This window comes from Sinocyclocheilus grahami, unplaced genomic scaffold (assembly GCF_001515645.1).
Source record: "Sinocyclocheilus grahami isolate Dianchi unplaced genomic scaffold, SAMN03320097.WGS_v1.1 scaffold1089.1, whole genome shotgun sequence".
NCBI classification, from domain to species: Eukaryota; Metazoa; Chordata; class Actinopteri; order Cypriniformes; family Cyprinidae; genus Sinocyclocheilus; species Sinocyclocheilus grahami.
The window spans coordinates 9,458-24,883 of NW_015506268.1; the positions used below are offsets into that span (position 1 = coordinate 9,458).

The 15,426-nt window shown below is 41.4% G+C and overlaps 1 protein-coding gene across 1 annotated transcript in view; it reads left to right on the forward strand.

Annotated features, from left to right (window-relative positions):
- Positions 1-8,448, forward strand: part of LOC107566644 (complement C3-like) — a gene marked incomplete at its 5' end in the record, with an annotated part of 11,819 nt that extends 3,371 nt beyond the window's left edge. The window contains 7 exons of the mRNA XM_016252149.1: positions 3,120-3,276; positions 3,522-3,685; positions 6,829-6,987; positions 7,172-7,231; positions 7,315-7,405; positions 7,798-7,843; positions 8,307-8,448. Of these exons, the coding sequence (XP_016107635.1) occupies positions 3,120-3,276; positions 3,522-3,685; positions 6,829-6,987; positions 7,172-7,231; positions 7,315-7,405; positions 7,798-7,843; positions 8,307-8,409 (780 nt within the window). The remainder of the gene's footprint in view (positions 1-3,119; positions 3,277-3,521; positions 3,686-6,828; positions 6,988-7,171; positions 7,232-7,314; positions 7,406-7,797; positions 7,844-8,306) is intronic.
- Positions 8,449-15,426: the final 6,978 nt, after the last annotated feature.

Here is a 15,426-nt window from a genome sequence, read left to right on the forward strand (position 1 = left end):
GACTGTGGCATAATAAAAGCTCCGCTGCTTTACCCCACATATGCACGACCGGAAGCAACGGAAGCAGCGGAAGCGCTTGACTGTGGCATAATAAAAGCTCCGCTGCTTTCGAGCCGTGTGTCACGCTCGTTCAACGCCTCGTTTCGTTTCGACGGCTTTCAGCCTCACTCTGCTTCATTCTACTACATTAATAAATCATTAGCTCATCCATGAACATGATTTCTGCCAGAGTCCCATCGGATTGCATCAGCTAATCACTCAATCAGTGTTTCAGCCGCGCAAAGATGTCAATATATAATGTATTGTAAACAATGTCACGTAATGTCACATTTACCTCAGAAAAACATATTCGGTGACCATAAACTCATTAGTCAGATAGAAAAATAAACTGTGGAGAGGTGCATTTTGCTAAATATATGCACCATATAACATATTCATTATACATTTTACTGTTCTTCAATGTTTAATTTATGTTTGAAAAAAATCCATAATTTTTTTTATGACAGCCACCATTATGTTTATATTTTTTAAAAATAAATACAATTGAAGTAGAAATATTATTATGTAATTGTAACTTTATTATTTAAAAAACTTCATTAAGTGTAATTTTAACAAATCTGTCAATTTTAACCTTCAATATTATAGTAATGTAGTACCAACTTACTCTCATGTATATTTTACAGTATTTAAGTTGAGAGATTTTTTTTTCCTTGAGAAAATTCGGCATGTACTGTACCTGATATGTATCCAAAATCAATATTGAATCTAATCGAATTTAATTGGTAATCGAATCGAATTGTGAGCTTGTGAATGGGAATCAAATTGAATTGTGAAATTTGTGTCAAAACCCAGCCCTTGACGTGACATTGTTCTTCATCATCCACTCCATCTTTGCTTACATTTAAATTTACATTTAGTCCTTTAGCAGACACTTTTATCCAAAGCGACTTACAAATGAGGACAATAAAAGCAGTCAAAACTAACAAAAGAGGGTTAGCCTAACGTGGTACAGGTAGCAATGTGTGTGTGTATATATATATATATATATATATATATATACACACACACATTGCTACCTGTACCACGTTAGGCTAACCCTCTTTTGTTAGTTTTGACTGCTTTTATTGTCCTCATTTGTAAGTCGCTTTGGATAAAAGTGTCTGCTAAAGGACTAAATGTAAATTTAAATGTAAGCAAAGATGGAGTGGATGATGAAGAACAATGTCACGTCAAGGGCTGGGTTTTGACACAAATTTCACAATTCAATTTGATTCCCATTGAATTTAGGTAAATGGGTGCAGAGCCAGTGGTGGTTTTGTTGGCAAACATTAATGCCTTGAATTTAATGCGAGTAGCTACTGGTAGCCATTGCAATTTAATGAACAGAGGTGTGACATGCGTTCTTTTTGGCTTATTAAAAATTAATCTTGCAGCGGCATTTTGGATTAATTATAGAGGTTTAATAGAAGTGGCTGGAAGACCTGTCAAGAGAGCATTGCAATAGTCCAGCCTGGATAGAACAAGAGCTTGAACAAGGAATTGTGTTGCATGTTCTGAAAGAAAGGGCCTGATCTTCCTAATGTTGTATAAAGCAAATCTGCAGGACCGGGCAGTTTTAGCAATGTGGTCTGAGAAATTCAGCTTATCATCAATCACAACTCCAAGGTTTATAGCTGATTTTGAAGGAGTTATGGTTGATGAGCCTAATTGGATGGTGGAATTTTGATAAAGTGATGGGTTTGTTGAAACCAAAAGCAGTTCTGTCTTAGCCAGGTTGAGTTGAAGGTGATGGTCTGTCATCCAACAAGAAATGTCTGTTAGACATGCTGAGATGCGAGCAGCTATCGTCGGCTCATCAGGGATAGCAGGGATATGAAAAGCCATGTTTCTGAATGACAGAACCTAGTGATGCCATGTAGACAGAGAAGAGAAGTGGTCTAAGTACTGAGCCCTGAGGCACAGACAGATCTAGCAAAATAAATATAGATTTGGAAGCCGCTCTTGCCAGTCTTAGGGCTTCAACAACTGAAAGCAAGGCAGTCTCGGTCGAATGTCCACTTCTGAAGCCAGATTGGTTGCTGTCCAGGAGGTTGTTCTGTGTGAGAAAGGCTGAGACTTGGTTGAACACAACTCGTTCAAGTGTTTTTGCAATGAAAGGTAGAAGGGAAACCGGTCTGTAGTTCTCTAAAAGAGTTGGGTTAAGAGTGTACCTCTCCAAGATACTTTGAAGGACCTATCTGAGAGGTAAGACTCAAACCCCTGGGGTGCAGTTCCTGAGATGCCATTTTCCAATAGGGTTGACAGGAGAATCTGGTGGTTCACTGTATCAAAAGCAGAAGACAGATCCAGCAAAATAAGTATAGAAGATTTGGAAGCCGCTCTTGCCAGTCTTAGGGCTTCAACAACTGAAAGCAAGGCAGTCTCGGTCGAATGTCCACTTCTGAAGCCAGATCGGTTGCTGTCCAGGAGGTTGTTCTGTGTGAGAAAGGCTGAGACTTGGTTGAACACAGCTCGTTCAAGTGTTTATGCAATGAAAGGTAGAAGGGAATCCGGTCTGTAGTTCGCTAAATTAGTTGGATTAAGAGTGGGTTTCTTAAGAAGTGGGGTTATATGAGCCTGTTTAAATGTTGAGGAAAAAACACCAGTGTGAAGGGATGTGTTAACGATGTGAGTGAGTGCAGGTACAACGGCAGGAGAAATGGCTTGAAGGAGATGAGATGGAATAGGATCAAACGGACAAGTATTAGGATGATTGGAAAGGATGAGTTTAGAGACTTCTGCCTCAGAGAGTGGAGAGAAGCATGAAAATGAGTATATGTTTGCTGGCAAGATGTGTTTGACAGTTTGCGGTGTGGCAAATTGTGGAATGATAGTAAAAAACTTTTTTTCACTTTGCTTGCAAAATTATAGGAAACGATCCTCATTTGATCCTCAAAATGAAGTAAATAAGTGAATAAATAAGTTAATCAAATAAGTAAACTATTGCACGTGATAGAATATAGGACAATACATGACTATGAAGCATATCACCCAGCACCAGCCCAGAACTACTAATAATTGACAGTTGCTTCTTTTACACTCTTCGTCTTGGATTTAACACCGTACCCACATTTTTATAGAGTCTGCCTGAAAGTATCAGGAAGGCTGTTGTCTTCTTGGAAGGTCGATTTCCACAACTGACCAATCCTTACGCTGTTGCGATGACATCCTACGCCATGGCCAATGCCAACAAACTCAATAAAGGCATCTTGATGAGACACTCCACCCAAAAAGAAGGTCAGTCACACCAACATCAAAAATGTGTTGATATTCATACAACATAGAACAATAAAATAAACAATAAAATAAGAGTGGGAATTATGAATTGTAGCTTGTAATTACAGCTGCTTGTTGGTGGCATACCAGCAGCACAAATAGCTCATAAAGAAGCCAAAGCATCAAGCTCAATGGTCGGGATCAGCATATGCGAATGGTGCTTCATCTCCACATCTTTTAATAATCTTGTGTTGTGTTTGAAACAGCCGGTCGGTCCTGGACTGTCCCTGGACAACATCATCACTCACTAGAGGCGACGGCTTATGCTGTGCTGGCGCTTGTGAAGGACAAAGACTTTGATAAAGCAGGAGAAGCAGTGCACTGGCTGAACAGACAACAGACTCACTATGGTGCTTATGGCACCACACAGGTACACTAACACCTCATCATTTGACTGTGATAATAGCTGTACAGATGGTGGAGCCAGCATTTGACAGTAGGTGCAGCTTGAGCTTTCATTAATGAGAACAATAGCATCTGTAAATATTGTTACTACCTCATTGTTATAGGGTGAAATTGTACTCGGTTACAAACATAACCTCGGTTCCCTTTCGATACTACACTCGTACTGGGTCTTGCTAGACGCTATGAGAACAGTACAATCACGCCGTGCCGTGGAAGAGGAACAACAATGGTAATCCTTGTCTTTAGCACCTCAGGGCCCAAGAGAACAAGGACAATAAATCCCTCCAGGCTAACGAGCTAAGCCTCACGAAGGCCTCACCCAGCCGAGTGATCATTCCAGAAGACTTGCGCAGCCTCAACACACATGGGGGCCGAGAGCGCACAAGTAAGCTCTCTGATAGGTCTGGGCATATTACATACAAACTGCACTCAGAGCGAACTACGTACCAGATAAACAGAAAGAACCCTTGCCAGCAAGGCAGGGACATCAAGGTTATAGAACCTAGCAAAAGTGGATGGCGAGGCCCAGCCGGCCTCCGCACAAATTTCTGCAATGTTCACGCCGCCAGACCATGCCCACGAAGAGGCGATGCCTCTAGTTGAGTGGGCTCGTACTCCAACAGGGCATTGTAGGCCCGTGGAAGAGTAGGCGGTTTTAAACGTCAGGGACCGAAGATCGATGAACTGCAGCGGCACGAAGGGAGGACCCTTCAGGGCCCTCAGAACAGTGGGCAGTTCTCACATAGGGACAGTGAGAGGCCATGGTGGATTTAACCTCCTGGCTCCCCTCAAAAATTATCAACAAGGTTGTTCTTGACGATCGATTGGCCCGTTATAGGGGCATGAGAAGCCACTATTGCCGCCACATAGACCTTGAGCGTGGTGAGGGAGCATCCCTTGTCCAACAGCTCCTGCAGGAAGGACAGTATCACCGATACGTCGCAAGTGAGCGTGTCCAGATAACGCTGACCATTTAAGGGCGTAGAGGCGTCTTGTCGTCAGAGCTCTAGCCTGAGAAATGGTGTTCAACACACAATTTGGGAGACTAACAGGCTCCCGTCGAATGGCCACAGGTGCAAGGCCCACAGCTCTGGCCTGGGGTGCCATATCATCCTTTTCGCCTGGGAGAGGAGATCTCGCCTCAGAGGAATAGGCCACGGGGATGCTATTAGCAGCTGCGACAGCTCTGCCATCCAATGTTGGTTTCTCCAGAGCGGGGCCACCAGGAGCACTTTGCGTTTCTGTTCCCTGATCTGCCTGATTACCTGTGGAATCAGGGTAACTGGGGGAAAAGCGTGGAGAAGGTGGTTAGGCCAGTTGTGGGCCAACGCATCCTTGTCCCTGGAAAAATAGATTGGGCAGTGAGAATTGTTTTCTGAGGCGTAGAGGTCTACTTCCGCTCTGCCGAAGACTTCCCAAATTTTCTGAACTGTCTGCGGATGAAGCATCCACTCCTCTGAGAGGACCTTGCTTCGTGACAACTTATCAGCTCCTCGGTTCAATATGCCCAGAACGTGTGCTGTTCTCAGCGAACGTAGGTTTAGCTGGGCTCATTCCAAGAGGCACTCTACTAGTACAAGAAGTCGCTTCGAGGATAGTCCCCCGTGGAGATTTATGTAGGACACCACCGTCTTGCTCTCCGAATGGACCAAGACATGATGGCCCCTGAGGTCTAGTAGGAAGGTTCGACAGGCCCGCCATACCGCCAACATTTTGAGGCAGTTGATGTGCAGACTGCTTTCCGGTATCGACCAGTGGCCGAACATTGGTTTCCCTTCGCACAGAGCTCCCCAACCTGTGTTGGAAGCATCTGTCGAAACCACCTTCCTCCTGTAGGCCATTCCCAGGGGAACTCCCTGTTCCATCCATTGAGTGTTCATCCAGGGGGTCAGGGCCGTTACACAGGCCTGGTTTACCCTGATAATCAGGCGTCCATGACGCCACCCATGGGATGGGACCTGCGGTTTCAGTCAGTGCTGGATGGGGCGCATTCGCATGAGGCCCAACTGTAGCACTGGAGATGCTGCAGCCATGAAGTCTAGCACTTTCTGAAACCTCTTGAGGGGGTGAGAGGCACCAGCCTTGAAGGAGGCTGCGAGCCGCCGTATGCTCAGGGCACGCTCTGTTGTGACCTTCGCTTTCATTTGAGCCGAGTCAAATACTGTTCCCAGGAATGAGACTCGCTGGCTGGGAAACAGTGCGCTCTTGGCAAAGTTCACCCTGACCCCCAGGCATTCCAAATGGCTGAGGAGAAGAGCTTTGTGAGATAGTGACTCCGACTGGGCCAGAATGAGCCAGTCGTCGAGGTAGTTGAGAATGCGGATTCCTGCCTGTCTCAGTGGGGAAAGAGCCGCAGGGACAGCCAGGCCCTGTGTATTGATAAGCCACTCCCTCGAAGGCGAATCTCAAGAATGGCCTGTGATGGGGGGCCGTACAAGTGTAGTATCGGAAGGGAACTAAATATTCTGACTGAGTTAAAATTCTACTCTTATTAAATTGAACCATGTTAATGGCAGGTAAACCATGCATTTTAACTACCATGCATTGTACCTAGCTACCATTGTAAAAAGTAACTATATGGTTTCTATGGTATTTGTTATGAAAATCAATAGCCTAAACACATTTATAATACATGCAAATACACATAAGTTGCTATAGCTTAATTACTAGAAAAAAATACTGTAGTTATATTTCATTACTCCTTTAAATCCATTTGTATAATAACAAAAACATTCTTGGCCTGATTAACCAAGATTTCCATAAAACAAACAAAACAAGCACTTCGAATTAATTAAATATCATTATGCAGACACATAATATTTAATGGTAGTTCCTGATTTCTTAATTGCATTTCTTAGTCTACACTTTCAATAAAACATTTGCTATTGATTTGTAAAAGATGCTTTTATGCAAGTTTTAATTGCTTTTAAACTGTAATGACTAGCAGGCATGACCAGTGTGGTGTTTCCAGCACTTCAAAGCAGTGATTCATTTTGCAAAGCAATTGATTCAGTTTATTCAAAGTTTCAGAAAGCTGTGTTTCTCACATCATTACAGTTTAGTTGCAGCCTGGAGTCCTGTCTTTGAATGCTTTTCTGTCTTTTCTAGGCGACCATCATGGTGTTCCAGGCCGTGGCAGAGTATCGCACACAGGTGAAGGACCGGCAAAACTTCAATCTGGACGTGGAGCTGTCCGTTGCAGGAAGAAGCACACCTGTCAAATGGGCTATCAGAAGAGAGAATGCACATCTTACACGATCAGACAGGGTGAGGAGTAACACAATAAAATCATTCAAAATGGTTCTAGCTCCATATTTCAATTGAAATCTTATTGTTTTATTATATACATTTTGTTGTTCGCCATCATGTTTAATAAAATCTTCACGTATCTCTTTTATATCATGGATTTGATTATTCTGATGACTCGAGTACGTCTGCATTCACTCAACAGGTGAACATAAACCAGGACTTCAATGTAACTGCTAAAGGAACTGGAAAAGCCATTCTCTCAGTGAGTGTTCATGAGCGTTTATACAGTCAACAGCAAGATTAAAGCGTTTGAACATCTAATCTGAGACGTGCTGCTGTTTTCAGGTTCTGACGCTGTACTACGCCAGACCTGTTGAGAAGAAATCTGACTGTACTTTCTTTGATCTGACTGTTAAAATGGAGAAAGACAATGAAGGTAAGACTGAGCTCCTGCCCTTTCTGTGGCACTTTCCATACATGACGTTTTTCACACTGCAATTACAGTAACTCCAGGTTATTGTTGCTCTATACCCCATATTTAACCCCAGGTAAAGGCAACAAATGACACTGACACTGCAAATATGCAAATTAGAATGTTAACTCAGGGTTTAGGAATGTAAAATGTGAAATATCAGTTTTAAAATACGTACAGATGAATTGTTAACCCTGGGTAAATTATGAGCAGTGTGAACGTGAAGCAACATAATCTAGAATTCAGTTAACCTTGGGGTTTAGAATGACCCAGGGTTATTTTTAAGTGTGAAAAACTGTATTTATACCCAACCCCTTATTTTAATATAGTATATAATATATTTTGTTTCCCTTTAGCAAAACAAGGAGCCATTGCAAGTTACAACTTCACTATGGATTTCTTGTATGTGAACCAATATCCTAATAAGTATATTTTTTGGTCATTAAATCATTTATTTGTAATTTATCAGCATGTGCTCATGTTGGCTGTTTTTAAACTTGCTTTGTTTACTTGGTTGGAGCCCGAGTTCGATCCCCCCTCACTTTTCTCACATTGGCGGTATGTTTGCATCATGCATCATGTGAGTACTAGTGAAAACTGGTTACCATTGTGATTAGATAATGACTCTGACAGAGACTCCAGTTTCACTGGGCTCTAACACGGATGACACTTGTTTTACAAATACAGAGACAAGTTTATTCAGAGATGAGCAGCTCTGCGTCACTACAGTATAATAATTCTGAAGTCAAACGGACTCGGGTTCAAACCAAAAGCTCTAGTGTGAAAACAGCTTTAAACACACAGAAGATGGAGCAAAACTACAAAACCAGTTATTAAAATCTGCTCTTGCTCTCCATCTTCACAGCTACAAAGATGATAAAACTGATGCCACCATGACTATTCTGGACATTGGCTTACCGACTGGATTTGAAGTTGAAGAAAGTGATCTTAAAGAGGTATTGTGGTGATAAACTGATGCAGTTATGTTTCTGTATATAGAAGAGGAATCTAACAGTCAAACTCTGGAGACCCCATATTGAAATAAATGGGAAAAATCACCCACATTTTGATTTTGTTATATAATTTGTCAGAATTGTCAGCTGAAATGCAGAAAACACACAAAAACTTAAGGGGTGATTCCACAGCACATCCACAATGGCATAACCCCCAAACCCACAAAACCCTCTCATAAGAAATGAAAAAAGTAAGATGACACGAGTGGCTCTCCCTTACATTAATTGTCAAATAAAAATCAGCTACAATGAATAACACACACAGAAATGATGGATTGACACCGCTACACATCCATGATGGAGAACAAATGCAAACACCATGTGCTTCCATATGTCAATATATCATTGCATATTCACTTTTTGTGTGCATTGCAGACTGCATATCAGAATCATATTTCACATGACATTTTAAAGAGGAAAGAATAAAATGCAAATGTAATATATAGATCTAGCCTACGACTTTCAGCTGTGCAAAAGAGAACACTGTTGTTGCAGTATAAATCCAGATACAGGTTGTTAAAGAAATGCAAAAAAGACAAACAATCACAAATCATATGCAAACATAATAATTATTTTTTTTCCAACAAAAATTGTTTTAAATTGTATTTTTTACTGTATTTGTTATTATTTGTCACTTATTATTTGTGCAAATGTTAATGTAGGCAGTTTTTAGTGTGCAATATGATAAGTAATATCATATAATAAAATTACTTTGAGTTCTGTCTCAATAGGTTTCTCACAGAGAGACAGAAAGAATTGTTTTCAGAATGCACCAGATGCATAATGTGGGTCAACTACAACCTGCAGCAGTCACAATATATGAATATTACTCACCAGGTGAGCTATTTAAGTTCTTAAATTAACATGTTTATTTAATGCTATTGATTTAATTCATGCTTTGAAAAATCAACAAATTTAGTCATGCACATATGTTATGTAATAAGTGATCTCTGTACCATCAACACAGCAGTTGCTGCTACAGGTAACTAGGGAAGGGAATCATGAGGAAATTAATAATTCCTGTATGAATTGCTATTAACGATTACTTTTGTGGAAGTATAAATGTATTAAAAAAAGCAAATGAATAGCCAAATGTTGATACTGTTTTGAGGATAACTTTTAGGTCTTCTTTCTTGGAATCGATTCATTAAAGTCAATTTGTTGGGTATTTTTTTTGTTCCTAGTCCTTCACAAAGACACTCTGCAATGTCTGAACTGTACTGAGCGCATCCTCGACACAGCCTGTGCGTGAGGTGTCTTCTTCTTCTTGCTTTACGATGGATCGCAGATTTATAAGTGCATTACCGCCACCTATTTCTCAAATGGAGCATTGACACTCTATCTACAATCTCAATTAGGGGTGTCAGTGGTCCACTTGAGCGATAGGTGGCGGTAATGCACTTATAAATCTGCGATCCACCGTGAACCAAGAAGAAGAAGACCATTAACCATTAGACACTTATGCTGATATATCACAGCTTGTTATTAAAATATATGTTTTGCTCAAGTTAAACTGAATGTGTTAAATGTTTATCAAAAATATATAAAAAAACAACATGAATAGAAATATTTTTAAAAGAGTTTTCCTTTTTTTCACCATGAACATCCTTTTTTTTAAATTGATCCTTACAACTAAAATTATGCATGTGCGTCATAAATGCATACAGTGCAGCTAAGCCGGTCATTATGTCTGTCTTGACTTCACTCTTCTGTTGTTTTAGCCTGCAGTACATCTTTGGAGAGCATACCTGGATTGAATACTGGCCTACAAGAGCGGAAAGCCAAACTCCAGAACACAGGGAGCGATACATCGGCATCACTGACCTCCAGAACAGCCTCAGCAATTATGGATGTGCTACATAATCATATAACACCTATTTGTTAATTACAGAACACTCTCATTAAATCTTAAATAATATTGTTTGAGCCAAAATGCTTTGTTGTAATTGTCAAAAAAAAAAGGTGACTAAATGAAACTCGAAAATTTTCATTTTAGACTCCTGACTATAATTATGGTGTGATAAAGAGTGCCTTGCATGAATGTTCTGATTATTCTGATGTTACTCAAATCAATATTTTGTGTCTAATTATTTACCTATGTGGCAAGTAGCTGTGTAATAAGCAGGATAATGTACATGCAGCCGGTTGTTATCGTAGAATAACCACCTTCTGGGTGATACAAGATCACCTGATCACCCTATCGGGGGTTATTCTGCGATAACAACCGGCTGGATGTACATTATCCCTTAATACATACAATAAGCTAATATTGTCCTGTAAAAATAAAATGCAGCATTTAAATCATGATTATAATTTATAATATAATATAATAAAAGTATAAAAGCCTGCCAGAAGTTTAGAACCGTTACAATTATTAATGGTTTTAAAATAAATCTCTTCTGTCCATCAAGGCTGCATTGATTTGATCAAAAACAGCAATATTGTGAAATACTATTACAAATTTAAAAAAAAGTTTTCTATTTTAATATATTATAAAATGTAATTTATTCCTGTGATGCAAAACAGAATTTTCTGCATCATTACTCCAGTTTTCAGTGTCACATCTTTCGGAAATCATTACAACATGATTTGCTGCTCAAGAAACATTTCAAACAGTTCTGCTGCTTCATATTTAGTGTGGAAATGGTGATGCATCTTATTTTTCAGGATTCTTTGATAAATAGAAAGTTCAGTGAACAGCATTTATTTGCATTTATCAAATATATTTATTCAATTTGTTAAAGTATTTATTAAATATAAATCTTTTGAAATATTTTAAATGTTTTCACTTTTCACTCACTTTTCATCACTTTAATGTATGATGAACACAATTATTAATTTCTCTATCTTTTTTAAATCTTAGCACAAATGTTTGAGTGGTTGATAACAATGTTTTTTAACATTGATAATAATGCATAGTAAATGTTTCTTGGGCAGCAAATCAGCATATTAGAATGATGTCTGAAGGATCATGTGACACTGAAACTTCTCTTTGTAAACAACAACAGATTTATGAACGATTCATGTTCCGTTCCCAAATGCGAATTAAAGCAACTCAGGCCGGTTTCACTCCGGTTTCACAGAGCATAGTGGAAGCAGCACATGCCCATTGAGCTTCCACACTGCCAGCGTTTTTTGAATATGGATGTTCATCAGGGTCAGTCCACTCAGTCTGTATTCCAGTATTAGTCTAAAGGCCACCTAAACAGCAAAACAAACTTAAAATCTTATGTTGCCACACAATTACTTGTATGTCTTCAAGTCGTGTACCACGAATATACAAACTGTAGATTTACAGGGGTATTTTTTGATCTGTGTATGTAATAATACTGTTCCGTGAAATTAAAAGGCCTGTCCTTAATATTTTCTGTCGACTCTGGCTGAGCTAGCTGTAATGTGCCGTTATTTCAGTTACTGTCAACTTCCTGTTAGCGGGATTCAAACTGGTCTCTCATTTTCACAAAATTCTATATTAAGAAACTGTCTGTAAATTTGTCAGTTTGTAAAGTGGTTTCTTTTATATATCCTGAGACCCAGAGGGAAAAGTTTTTTTTTTTCATTACATTGTTTGAAGCTTAAAGGAATGGTTGATTATAGGTGCTTTCCAAATTGCGTACGTATTCACTATTCTATGGCCATGTACACACTGCAGCTAAATTCGGTTCCCTTTCGAACATTCTCTGACGTTGTGTATGTATGGGGAAACTCCTGTTTACACTGGTACTGAAGCCTGATTTGTTCACGTTTGTGTAGCTAGCTGCACAAACCAATGGCGCTCTAGCCTGCCAGAATGGGCGCAGCCGACCTCTCTATATTCTATATATTCTCTATATATTCTCTCTCAGTGAGCTCGGAGAAAGAAACGGTGAGTCGCGGAGCTGAGCAACCAGGCTGTGTGATCTCACACCGATATAGAGCCTGCGTGTTCACTCTCCCCTACCACTTTGATCCGCCGGTGTATTTTACACGTAAGGATCAGCGCCCCATCATTACATCGAGCGGCTCAATCCTTCTAGGTGGATTGGAAGCTGCTTTCACTGCGAAAGCATGAGTCTGTCCCCGTTTCGCTCGTGGATCACTTTCTTCAATGAAGGCAACCCTGCCCCTCCCGTTTCTCCCCTCTCAACTGCCTCGGAGGACAAAACAATGAACTCACGGGTTGAGCGATCAGGATTGAGTTATTCATGCCGGTACAGGTCCCACGTGCTTCACTCTCCATGCAGCTCTTTGATCTGCTAGTGTGTTTTACATCTAAAGATCAGCGCCACTCATCTGCTTCAAGTGGTTCGATCTTTGTACGGGACAACGAAGCTCATGTTCTTCGGTCCGAAGTACAAACATTGCTTGCAAAAGGTGCCGTGGAAACGGTACCTCTAGCGAACAGTCAGTCAGGCTTTTCAGCCTCTACTTCCTCGTGCCGAAGAAGGATGGTGGGCTCAGACTAATTCTAGATCTCAGTCTTCTGAATCGCTCTCTTATCAGATGGCCATTCAGGATGTTAACTTTGAAACAGATCATCGCGCAGGTTTGTCCTGAGGACTGGTTTCTGACAGTGGATCTGAAAGATGCATTCTTTCACATCCACATAACCCCCTGCCACAGACCATTCTTGAAATTTGCATTCGAGAGAGTGGCCTATCAATATGCAGTTCTATTTGGACTGTCTCTGGCCCCTTGCACTTTTACGAAGTGCATCGACATGGCGCTTTCTCCTCTGAGACAGATAAGAATCCGCATCCTCAATTACCTCGATGACTGGCTGGTTTTAGCCAGATCAGAACGGGAACTAATCGCACACAGATCACTGCTGCTCGGCCATATGGAGCACCTCGGGTTGAAAATCAACCCAGACAAGTGTCATTTATCTCCCAGACAGCGAGTGGTCTTTCTGGGGACTGTGATAGACTCTGCCCGGATGCGGGAATGGCTTACGCTGGAACAGTCCCTGGCTATTCAGCGACTAGTGGCATCTTTCGAGCCAGGGACTTCACGTCCCCTCAGGATTTTCCAGAGGATGCTCAGCCTAATGGCAGCTGCCTCCTCTGTGATTCCTCTAGGCCAGCGGTTCTCAATTCCAGTCCTCATGCCCCCCCCGCTCTGCACATTTTGTATGTATCTCTTATCGCTTCAGACGTTTGTTCTATTCGAACGTAAGTGCCCTGCGAAGTGGACATCACAGGATATTCCACCATGATTCCAGTTCGAAGCGAACGTATATGTTTCATTTAAATGTCATTAAAGTGTACGAGATGTGAATTTAAATTGTATTTATTTACAGATGCATTTATGTCACACTCTAGTAAGTTTCGTCTGTGTGTGAAGACGAAGACGCTGCAGGTGGTGGTGTAGCGCAAATATGTGAATGAATGTTCTGAAGTGAAGTAAACTTCAACGGATTTACCCTGCTCAGGGAGTAGGAAGCAATAGACACTGTGTAGGGATCATGTCAATCGGAACACAGTTCATGCACGGAGCTCACTTCTAACGAGCCGGTTATCTGAATCAGTTGTGTCAACTAAGAGAGACATGCAAAATATGCAGAGCGGGGGGGCGCGAAGACTGGAAGTGAGAACCGCTGCTCTAGGCCTCTTCAATTTTGGCTGTCCCTGTCCCATGCCTGGTGCCTGGGTCGGTTTTACATCAGGGTGACCCATCGCTGTATCAGAGCTGCGGCCCTTTGGACAACTTATTGCCTGTTTCAACCAGGCATGCAGTTGGGACTGACCTCCAGGAGGAAGGTAGTTATGATGGACACTTCCAACACTGATTGGGGGGCTCTGTTAGAGGGCTCTCCGGCATTCAGTTCCTGGTCGACCCATGATTGGCCCAGCTCTTGTCTGTACACTTTCCCCGATTGCCCTGCTTTCCCAGGTCATTAGACGGGTCAGGGAAGTAGATTGCTCAGTCCTCCTGGTGGCCCCACTTTGGAAGAAACAAACTTGGTTCCCCGAGTCAGCTCCCCCATGGCCGATACCATTACAGAGAGACCTTCTCTCGCAGGCGAAGGGCATGATTTGTCCCCCCACCCCCGGCCAGAGCTGTGGAGCCTTCATGTCTGGAACCTCAATGGGAGTCTATACAACACCCAGCAAAAGTGAGTGACACCATTTTAGAGGCTAGAGCACTGTCTACAAGACTCCTTTACGCCCATAAATGGTCAGTCTTCTGTGACTAATGTCAGTTGGCAGTTTGGCTCATGTTCTTTAGGGGTCCTTAACCTAGAGCTCCGAGACTGGGCTTGCTCCATTCAGCTGACCTGCGGCCCATGTCGCTTAAGACCACTCCTTATGGCATTAGCATCGGTCAAGTGAGTGGGTGAATTGCAGGCACTGTCAATCAGTGGTTACTTTCTTGAATTTGGGCCTTATGACTGTAAGGTCATCCTCAGGCCAAGACAAGGTTATGTACGTAAAGTGTTCTCAACTACGTTTAGAGCCCAGGCTAATAGTCAAGTCAAGTCAAGTCACCTTTATTTATATAGCGCTTTTAACAATACAGATTGTGACAAAGCAACTGAACAGCATTAATTAGGAAAATAGTGTCAATAATGCAAAATGACAATAGTAAACACTCATTTTTCAGTTAAAGACAGTTCATCATTGAATTCAGTGATGTCAACATCCAGTTCAGTTTAAATAGTATCTTTACAATCATGTCAACGATATCGCTGGAAATGAAGTGTCCCCAACTAAGCAAGCCAGAGGCGACAGCGGCAAGGAACCAAAACTCCATCGGTGACAGAATGGAGAAAAAACCTTGGGAGAAACCAGGCTCAGTCGGGGGGCCAGTTCTCCTCTGACCAGACGAACCAGCAGAACAGAAAAATCAATATAAGACGTAATAAAACAGACGATGAATAATATTAACAGCAATTATTATATGATGCAATCAAACTTAGAGCAAAATGTGGTAGTTCTGTATGTGTGTGTGAGAGAGAGAGTGTGTGTGTGTGTGAGAGAGAGAGAGTGTGTG